This window comes from Fulmarus glacialis, unplaced genomic scaffold, assembly GCF_000690835.1.
Source record: "Fulmarus glacialis isolate BGI_N327 unplaced genomic scaffold, ASM69083v1 scaffold1653, whole genome shotgun sequence".
NCBI lineage: Eukaryota > Metazoa > Chordata > Aves > Procellariiformes > Procellariidae > Fulmarus > Fulmarus glacialis.
In genome coordinates, this window is record NW_009200826.1 from 10,659 (window position 1) to 21,405 (window position 10,747).

The following is a 10,747-nucleotide window of genomic DNA, read 5'->3' on the forward strand; positions in this document are numbered from 1 at the left end:
CCACTTGTCTAGACCGTAATGCATCAGTTTCTCTAGGAGGAGGCTGTGGGAAACCGTATTGAAAGCCTTGGAGAAATCCAGGTAGACAATGTCCACCGCTCGCCCCACATCAACAGAGCAGGTTACTCTGTCGTAGAAGGTGACCAGGTTTGTCAAGCACGATTTGCCCTCGGTGAACCCGTGCTGGCTTTTCCCAGTCACGTGCTTCATTTGACTTGTGATAGCCCGTGGGAGGATTCGTTCCATAACTTTCCGAGGGACTGAAGTAAGTCTGATGGGCCTATAATTTCCTGGATCCTCCTATAAGCCCTTCTTGTAGATGGAGGTGACATTAGCCTTCTTCCCGTCTTCTGGGACGTCCCCTGATCTCCATGACTTCTCAAAGATTATGGAGAGTGGCCTCACAATGATATGAGCCAGCTCTTTCAACACCTTTAGGTGGATAATGTCAGGGCCCATCGATTTGTAGGGGTCAAGCTCCTGTAACAGTTCACACACCAACTCTTCCTTCACTGACAGTGCGTCTGTGTTTGCATCAACCTGTTTTTTTGTTCCCAAGGCTAGGGGCTCAAGAGTGTTGGTAAAGACAGAGGTGAAGAAAGTGTTGAGTACCTCTGCCTTTTCAGCGTTGTTGGTGACTAATTCACCTCTCCTGTTTAACAGCGGGTCAATGTTTTCCTTCTGTTTCTGCTTGTTGTTTACATACCTGAAGAATCCTTTCTTGTAGTTTTTGACATCTCTGGCCAATTTCAATATGAGCTGAGCTTTTGCTTTTCTAACTGCATCTCTGCACGCCCTGGCAATGCCCTTGTAGTTCTCAATGGGTATTCATCCGCTTTTCCATCTCTGGTACACTTCTCTTTTGGTTTTGAGCAAACTCGGAAGCTCGCAGTTAAGCCAAAGGGGTCTTTTGCTCTGCCTACTTCCCTTACCTTTAAAGGGGATGAACTGTTTTTGTGCTTCCAGGAGGGTGTTCTTGAAAAACTCCCAGCACTCGCTAGCTCCTTTATCCTCCATGGAAGCTTCCCACGGAATCCCTCCCAACTGAGCTCTGAGCGAGCTGAAGTTTGCTCTTCTAAAATCTAAAACCTTTGTCTTAGTACTAACCTTTAGTGTGTAGCAGGATCCAAAATACCACACTCTTGTGATCACTGCAGCCAAGGCTACTGCTAACTGAGATATTACAAAGCAGATTTTCTTGATTTGTGAGTAGCAAATCCAGCAGTGCCTCATTCCTGGTTGGCACATCTAACATTTGTATAAGGAAGCAGTCCTCTACGCCTTCCAGGAACTGTATTGTTCTTCCAACAAATGTCTGGGTAGTTGAAGTCACCCATAAGAATCAGGTTCTGTTGACCCGAAGCTTGCTTAAGTGACCCAAATATTGCTTTGTTGGCGTTATCGTCTTGGTTTGGAGGTCGGTAGCAGATGCCTACTGTAAGATCCCCCTTGGAGACGACCCCTCTGATCTTGACCCAGAGGCATTTGATAGGGCTTCCACAATTGCCGTAGTTGACTTCTATACATTCAAGGTTTTCCTTAACATAGAGCATGACAACTTCCACTCTTGGGAGCATGCAGAAGAGCTGAGCTGGCCTGTAATGCAACACAGGCTGGTTTCTAGAAGGGTCTTGGTGTACTGGTTGGGGCTGGGGAAGGGATCAGCCTCTCCTGACATCCCAATGGGCGGTGTGGACAGCTGTAGCCAGGACTTGGTTTAGACAGGGAAGGGTCTCACTGAAATGCCTGAGAATTTTTAATAACATGGAAAAAGAATATAAAAATCCTGCAGTGATAGGAGGTGAGATCCCTTGCAGGTAGCCAGATGCTGTGAATTTTCCTGAAGTCTCCCCCTCCTCTGGAGACCCATGGCTGCTCTGTACGAGGTGCCTTAGGTATAAGGTGGATTAACCCAGGAGCTGGGCCGGGCCCCTGGCCCTGTGCGAGGCTGAAGGCAATCAGGAGCAGGTGCTGGATGCACGTGGCATGTTCCCAACCAAAAGCCAGGCCAGGAACATGGTGCTTTCCCCGATACCTCCTGGGTAAAGGACTGCTCCTGGCGAGCAGGCAGGCAGCAGGCGTAACAGAGCCTGCTCCTGCTGCAAGATGGGCACTGCAGCAGTGCTTGCCCCTTTTTTTTTTTGCATCATGTGCTATGGCCCTGCAAAAGCTGGCTGAGCTGCTGCTTCAGCCAAAAGGCAGGCTGCTCAGTGACAGCTTTACACCGGGGATGCCTGTGGGGACGGGATTCAGATGCCAGGCTGGTGTTAAAAGTGGCTTTCGTCCCTTGGCTCAAAAATGCTGCCGTTGGTGTTTTTAGTGCTGCAGTTGTACCACCGGTGTACCTTCAGAGGTCCTGCACACTGACAGGGCTTGCTTTATTGCCCACCCTAGCAAAAATAAAGTGCTCTGCAATATTCTGTGTTGCTCTGGGCTGTCTGAAGTGGATCACTCTGATGCAGTAAGGAGCCATCCATGTGCTGGGTAAAATCTTGCAGAAGCAGGCGAGCTGCTTCCTCCCACTCCCAAGCACATGTTGTCTCTCACTCATTCAGCAAAGCAATTTCGTTGTGGGACAAAAGAGGTGGCAGTCAGGGGAGCCAGGGAGGTGTCCTGGCCAAAGGATTTGGTAAGTGCCCCCTGTCTCCAGATTATGCAGGGTCCTGATCTTCGCTCACAAAGTCCACGTGGAGATGGGATGCCTTTGCAGGGATGTACCCAGCTTGGGAGAGCCTTTGCCTCGGCCTGACCCCAGTCTGTGACCCCTCAGCAATGACAAGTTTAAAATCCTGACGGCAGCATGGACCATCCCTTCATCCCTGGATCGTGGGGCTGCTCTGAGTGCTGCATGCCCCTTATCCATTAAGGTTCTTCCTTCCTTTGTGGCACCAGAACTTCCTAAGAGAGAGTTTTTTAATATCCATTTAATAAACGTTAGTGGATCAACCTGTGATTTATGCAGTCTTCTTTTGATTCCCCATAAACTGTCAGCACCCACAGTATCCTGTGGCATTGTGGCCCCAATTACATGTTGGATGGAGAGGTCATTTTTGCTTGTTTTGAAGCTGTCGCGGGCTAGCACTGTTTGGGGTGCCACTGTTCTTGTGCTGGGAGAGACATGAACACCAGCCCTTTCCTCCTCCCCAGATCACTGATGGCTTCAGACCTCAGCCATCTCTTTCGCAGGCTGGAGCATCTCAGATACTCAGTTGTTCTTTGAAAAGAAGCTGTTTTCTACTTGATTGTGCTGGTCAAAATGCTTTGAATAGCTCCTCCAGGTCCCTTCCAGGCCTGACTCTTCCAGGTCAGATGTGTTAAGCTGCCCAGGTCTCAGCACAGATCCCTGGAGGGCTCCTGCTGGGACCCCTCCACTCACACACACACGTACTCTTGCTCTCTGTCCTCCAACAGTCACGCACTTTCCTGCCCTTTGTCACCAGTCACCCTGGCACTGAGACTGTGGAAAGGGAAGTGGCGGTCTGTGTCTCCTCTGGCCTCCCACCACGTGTCCCCTGGGGACCTGACTGGGCTGAGAGCAAGTGAAACGACAACAGAATAAATGGCTGTCTACACATGGGCCTTTTGGTCGCTTTTGGATTTTTTTTACAGGTATCTTCCAGCCTGCAGGACAAACAAAGCCGGCTTGGGGGATGGAGCCACCAAAACCTTGCTGACAGCGGGCGGCTGGTCAGTGCTGCAGTCCCAGGGACCGCTGGAAAGCTGCTCTTGCCCTAATGCATCCTGACTCCCACCTCTGCAGCAAGGGAGGGGACAGTCTTTGCAGACAGGATCCCATGACTGGGGAGCCACAGGAGCCAACAGAGCATCTTCTGAACTGGGTATGGGACCTCAAGCAAAATAGTGGTCCTCACCTGAACACACTTTTCAGTGATGGTGTTCCCCCTTCCTCCACAGCAGCAGGCTTGCAGCTTTGCTGGGATTGTGCTGTGCAACAGGGCGGCACAGACACCCCAATCGAGGCCAGATCCCCCTGGCGCAGTGCTATAAAGGCACAGAAGAAGACCCTGCAGATGACCCTAGAAGGCTGCCATTCATACAGCCAAGGAGGATGAAAGGGAGATAAAACAACTCGGGGATGAAGAGAGGAGAAGGTGAGCGTGTGGTATGGAGGGAGATCGTCTCTCTGAAAAAAGTACTTTGGGGAACTGAAAGTGGCAGGGAGCAGCATGGGAACTGTGCTTGCAGCTCCCGGGGATCTCCTCTGTAAGCTCCCAAGCAGAAGGAGGCAGCCATGGCGGGGAGATGCTGTCGGGAGGGGAGGAAGTGCAGGGGTGAGTGGGGGCCCCCAGCACAGCAGTACCTGGGTGGCACTGGGAGTGCAGCCGGCACACAGGGGGGTTGAGCAGGGCAGCCCGTGGCATCGGAGCAAGGGGCAATGGCTGGGTGGAAAATGGAGCCAGAACCTGACTGCCAGAGGGGGGGTGCCAGGCTTTCTTCTTCCATGCAAGCAGGTGTAATGACACGTGTGAATCTCCTATTTCTTTCCTCATTCCTCCTCTCTCAACCACTTACAGGAAATTTATTGTGGCCTTCTTGGTCAGGATATGCATCCAAGGGAGATTTATTGGCGCTGTCATGGCCAGAGAGGAGAGATTTATAGGAGCCTGTCCCCGCAGCACAGACAGGTAGGCCCAGGGCATAACATGGAAGTCTCTGATTTACTATGGCAAATGATGGAGATACAAGCAGGCTTACTAGCATGGCGGGGATGCTCACTCAAATACCCGTGGAAGCCCTAACTGCCCAGGAGATTTTTAGCAAGCTGGGAACATGGGAATGAACAATTCGGGGCCTGCCTATTACTGTCAGCGCTGCCTGGATTTCTGCCCAAAAAGCTCCTGTTGTTTCTCTTTGACTATGTTTAACCATTCCACAACTGCCCTGTCATTGTCCTCAATATCCCACGGAGAGCTCTGCAAGGCTGGCTGAGCTCAGCAGCTTCCCAGCCTGGGACCGAGCTAGAAGATCTGGGTCTATCCCTCTTCTTTTATTTTCTGTCTCTGATGCCAATCCCTCAGCCTCCTGCTGCGATCACCATGGCTGCAAGCTTGAAGCGGGGCAAGACTCTGCAATCGTTTGCTCCGGAAATATGTGACTTGAGGAGGGCAGTTGGAGAGGATGAGTTTTGAGTGATGGGGAAGCTTTTGACCATCTTGGTCAAGCCAAGTCTTGGTATTCAAGTTTGTCTCCTGCACCCCACATGGTGGCAGTGGCAGGCTGAGGTCCCCACTGCACCCCCCACGCTCATAGCTGTTTGTGGGGCTGTGCTGTGAGCTACATCCACATTTGCACCAAAACCAGCAAAAGCCTGCAAAAGAAAAATAGGAGTTTGAGAGAAGACGGGGTGGTAAATATCAAAAAAGAAAACCACATCAGCAAAGCAGCAAGATGAGCTTTTTGAATCTGTAAAATCTGGCAACATTTTTTTCAGGTTTGGATCTTTTTACACTGAAATTTCCATTAATACCTTTTTTGCTTGCAGAAAAATCCATTAAGTTTAAAATAAAAAAACAACCCCCCCAACCCCTGCTTTATTTAAAGAATAACAGTTTTCACGGTTTGTCAGACTAACTTAGTTTTAAACACATTCAACTGAGAACAAGAGCAAGTCACTTTAAAAGTTACTTCTGTTAGGTTTTAAAATTGTGACAATCCTGGATTTGCTTCATTCAGCACATGGCAAAGGACTCTAGAAATGGAAATGGAAAATCACTTTGGAGAAGGGGCACGTGACACCACGGGGTTTGTTAAAGACCCTCCAACTTGTTTGGCCAATGCTGGACTTCTGCTGCCAGGGTCCCTCTGCAAATCCAGCCCCTCTACACACCATTGCAGCAGAGGAAAATGCTGGGTCTGTGTGAGGAGCTCTAGCAGGTATTTTGGGCATCTGTTACCCAGACAAAGAGGGACGAGAAGACGGGAAAGAGATGCTCTGCAAGCCCACCAGAGCCTTCTGCTGCTGGGCAGCTTCAGGACGGCAGATGACAATGTGGTGAAGGGCTAAGGAGGCCCAAACAGAGACTGAGAGTATGGAAAAAGGCACAATAAAAGGGGCAATGAGAGCGGAAGGAAGGAAGTGTACCTCAAGGAGGAGGTGTCAGACCAGGCAGAGCTGGTGAGGAGGAACATAGCTCGGCTCCAGGAACAGTCCTGGGTGCATGTGTGTGTGCTGCAGGCAGAGAAGGTGGGCTCAGCACCACAGGACTCTGGGGCTCGGCTGCTGGCTTTGCTTTAACAAACCAGACTTCGCTGGTGAATGGAAGGTTTAGCGACCACTGGTGGGAATCTTCTCTGGGACACCTCCAAGCAGCCCAAATGCAACTGAGGAAGTTCCTCAGTGCTCCTCTTTGCATTGCATGAATTTTCAGGCAATGCTGCCAGTGAGAGATGGTTTTGTCCTCCAGCCCATTTCCTTGTGTTTTCAAAAAGAACCAGCTCAGCTCAGAGTTCTAGATGCCAAGTAATCCTGGGTGAAGGCTGAAGTTACTTTTGGATCAGGTGATCCAACTTAAGCACAACTGCATGTCAGAGAACAGCTAGCAATTTGCTTGGGAGGGGGGTGGGGCAGGGCTGCTTCTTACAGCAACAATTTGTAGTGAGATGATTTAAAGCCATTTGTGAATTTGCATCTTCTGCCTCCAATGCCAGAGATTACGATGCATAATAATACACAAGGGGAAGGGTTCTGTCCTGCTAGGAGAAGCTTGTTACAACAGGTCCAAGATATCCAGAGTCCTGAGAGAGCTAGAGATGAGCACCACACCTCTTCCGTGACATCAAAGAAAGTGCCACTGAGATTGACAGTTATGATACCTTCAGCCCACAGCAATGCATTGCTTGCTGGAAATTTAGTTGTGGACAAGGTGGTGGTGGTAATTTGTGGATTTTGCTTTGTGGTGGTTTCAGTTTGTTCTTTGCCTTGAAGTTTAAGATCCCAGGTTGTTCTGCAGCAGGATACTAGACTGGAAGAGTTTATAATGATGTGTTATGAGAAATCCCATCTTCTATGTTCCTACACTTGGCAATCTTTTGGTCATGGTTTGAGGGTTGAACTGACTCCTGTGTTTAAGCCTGGGACAGCTGGTGCCATAGGACAGAGACCTTGCTGCTCTGTTGCCTCGGTGGGTGATGGAGGGCACCTCTGTTGGGCTCAGGTGGCCGGTTTCACCTTCCTGCCATATATCATCATAAACTCAGGGCTCCCTTACTGTTCCCAAGTTTCTAGTTCCAGTTTTGAAAGGAGTCCAATCATTGTATAGTAAGACTCACCTTCAGATTTCAAAACTCATGGCTGTGAATGATTCCACGTATTTTCTTCCTGGTTGTGATCTCCCATGTTCCACTGACACACAGTCTTGGACACATACTCCTCAGGATTGGGCCAAGACTAAAAAGAGCATTTCTAGAGCTCTTCACCTGGGCTGAAAACCCACAGAATTAGCTCCTTTATAACTGTTGCTGTGGATACTGATTGGTCTGGTCTCTCGATGGACAGGACAATGGAGAAACAACGTTACAGCTGACTTACAGGTTGCCCTGGCATCTGAGTACAGTCAAGCCTAGGATTTGCAGCAGGAGGGAAAAAGCGTGTTTTATGTGGTGGGAGTCTCCATGTGACATACATGATAACGTATATATATAAGTTCAGTCCAGAAGTTTTTTTTAGAAATGCTTTGAACTGAGGTGCTGAAGAATCCCCTCTGAGATTGAAAGGCTTTTAGCTGCTAGCCTGGCCAACTCACCCCAAGATCTGCAAGCTTCTGCACTGGAATTGCCATGGTTCCTGCTTCTGTGGGTAACTATGAACCAGACTGGACCTTGGCTCACTCTCCCATTGGTAAATGACTCTGCAGGGTGTAACAGAGGGAAGAATTTGTGTGAATTTGTACATTCGGGTGGTACTTCTGGGCAAAGCGCCTTTGGGACCTGAGCTGTGCTGCCTATAGCTAAGATTCTTTACTACACCAGCTCTTCTGCCCACAGGTCAGCAGACAGGGCTTCAGCTGCTCCTGGAGGAAACACCGACCAGCAAGGGGAAAAAGTGGCCTCTGCATCTGTTTTTTAAAGACACAAGGGTTTTAGCAGCTACGGAGACAAGCAATTCTCCTCAGTTCATGGCTGCAGAAAGGCATGCAGGTCCTTTGCTGTTTGCCAAGGGGCAGGGGCAGAGCCGCCTTCTCCCCAACCCTTCGCTCCACTTTCTCCACTCCTTTAGGTCCATTTTTCTGGGATTTTTTTCTTTGGAGCTTGCCCACTAGCGTCTGCCCAACATTGGTAAAGTATAGGTTTTTTCATTTTCCAGTTGTGTCTTATCTTCTTTAGAGTTATCTTTTTTCACCTTCTAACAAAGGCCGCACTGGTTACCAAAGTCTAGAAAAATCAGATTTAGCCAGCTCGGCTGGGAAGTTTGTATTCCTTTGAATTTTTGTGCCTTTGCCTAAGCATGTCTAGTTTTTTCCCCTAATACAGCACTGCAGCCTGACCCTGTTGAGGAGAGCTGATCAGAGGAAGATGGTGAAATAAAGGCACATGGAGGCAGGAGTCATGTGAGGGTAAGGCAGGGCTCAGCTAACTCCTCCAGTGATGCTCTGCTGTTTTGCATGGGATGATGTTGGCACGGGATGATGTTGGCAGGCACAGACAGCAGATCACTCAGTGCTTCTCTCTGGAACAGAATCTAAGAGCAGAGCGGTGCCCCCGGGACGACAGACCCCACAGCGCCCCGGGTCTGTAGGACCAGCTCTCTCCCTGGGAGAGAGAAGGCAGAAACCTGCAGGTGGAACATCTCCTAAAATGCTGTGGTGGGGTGCTGCGTGAGGGGCCACACCCAACTGGCGTGGGGAGACAGCATCTGCCTAACAAAGAACGTTTTCTCTAGAGCAGGGGCTGCTATGGATGGGGACCAGCCGTGAATTTTCACAGCAGATGCAGCCCAAAGCATCTTCTCTGGTGCTCGTGAGCAGAACCATCCTCCTGGAGAAGAGGACCAGGATATGATCTCATGTGGGATACAGAAAACTGCATATGGGTCAATCCCACTGTCTTCATGTTTGGCAGGAGTGGGAAGAGACTGAAACCTGCAGAAGGACACCTGCAAAAGTCACAGGTGAGCTGGAAGAGAAGCAAGGGGAAAAGCAGCAGGTGGGATAAGGAAGTCCTAACAAGAGAAAGTAGAAATCAAGAGACAGGAGGGAGACGGGCAGTGAGAAAGTGCTGCAGACAAGACCACGAAGGGTCTAAACAACAAACCTCAGCAAAGAGAGAAAGCAAGGGGGAAGAGAATGCAAAGGACATGAAAACTGTAAGGTGATGTTGTGAAAAGCCAGGCAGAGAAATCCTGACCTGGAGCTCAACAGGGCCAGATATTCCCTGGCTCTGCTCCCTGTGATCTTAGGTTAATGTTTATTTGTGCCTGATCTTTCTTGCATCTCATAGCATTTTTAGACATGTCTGAGCTCCAGTGGAAAGCATTTAATCTGTTGCCACATCAGACAAAGATATAACTGTGAATGTTGAGTAAAATACCTTCTGGATAAGACATGGCCCAGTCTTCAATTCCCTGCAGCCTACAGCAAGCTAACAGCTATCCATTTACAGCTACAGGCCAAACCTCAGAAGCTGCAGCTGAGATTTGCCTTTCAGCAAATCTAAGGGGATTGACCTTGTGAACAACAATGATGAAAATTACTTTTCTACTTGCATTTCTTATCTCTCGGAGAAGATCATGTCCATCTGGTAAGAAGCAGCAAATCATAGTCATATAACATGGTAATACTACAGTTTACTACCACAGTTATCACGGTACTAAACCCACAACAAAACTACTTTACTATCTGTTTTTATTTTAAAAATTGTGGATTCTCTGGATTGAGTTTTACAATGCTTTACTACTTGGAGAGGACTTTTCAAAGCTCAGCAAGGAAAAAGTACCAATCCAGACTGTTTCTGTTGCTACTGTGAACCAAAAATAATTTTCCAATTTGGGGACACTTTTGGCAACACACTTTTCTGAGAATACTGGAAAAAGATGAATTTAATCTTGGCTGATGTGCAGACCTCTGAGAAGCTAAGTCCTTAGAGGTTGTGACTTGAAGGTATATTGAAAACTGACCCAAAAACATTGAGAAGGATGCTTCTGGAGAGATGCCTGAGGAGAGGGAGCCTTTCGTGCCCCCAGCAGTCACTGGCAGGACTGCAATTCAAGACATGATGTTTGCCCTGCCAAGAGATGGGCCAAATTTGAGCAAGGGACAAAGGTATGATGGCTGTACTGCTCTCAGGGACCAAGGGAGCATCTCCTAGTAAAGAGGAATTGCGATGTCACTTCTAGTACATGGGCTCAGACTGCCTGACCGGGAGCAGACGTTGGCTAGGCAATAGAAGAGGAAAGCAGAAAATGTTGGAAGAAAAGCAGTTTTGCCTCTGACCCAGGACTGGGGGGACCTTACGGCCAGGAATTAGTATTTGAGCATTTCCAGCTCCCTTGTGCTGGGCGTGATGGAGTGATGAGCCGGGGCAGGGTTGTTGTCTGCTCTTCTGCAATCAAGGGCTGTCCGGCAACCCAAAAGGCGATAGAAAAGAGGGAAAAGAGGAACAGGCCACAGAATGAACCAAAGTAGTTGAAAAAAAAAAACATTTTTATGAGTCTGTGAGTTATTTTCTCCACACCAAATGTGGAGGAGGAAAGAGAAATTAATTCAAAACACACCCTATGCTAAAGTTACCA

At 48.8% G+C, this 10,747-nt stretch overlaps 1 protein-coding gene across 1 annotated transcript in view; it reads right to left on the reverse strand.

The window, feature by feature from the left end:
• Positions 1-210, reverse strand: part of TMEM173 (transmembrane protein 173) — a gene marked incomplete at its 3' end in the record, with an annotated part of 9,063 nt that extends 8,853 nt beyond the window's left edge. Inside the window, 1 exon segment of the mRNA XM_009573721.1 lies at positions 55-210. Within this exon segment, the coding sequence (XP_009572016.1) occupies positions 55-210 (156 nt within the window).
• Positions 211-10,747: the final 10,537 nt, after the last annotated feature.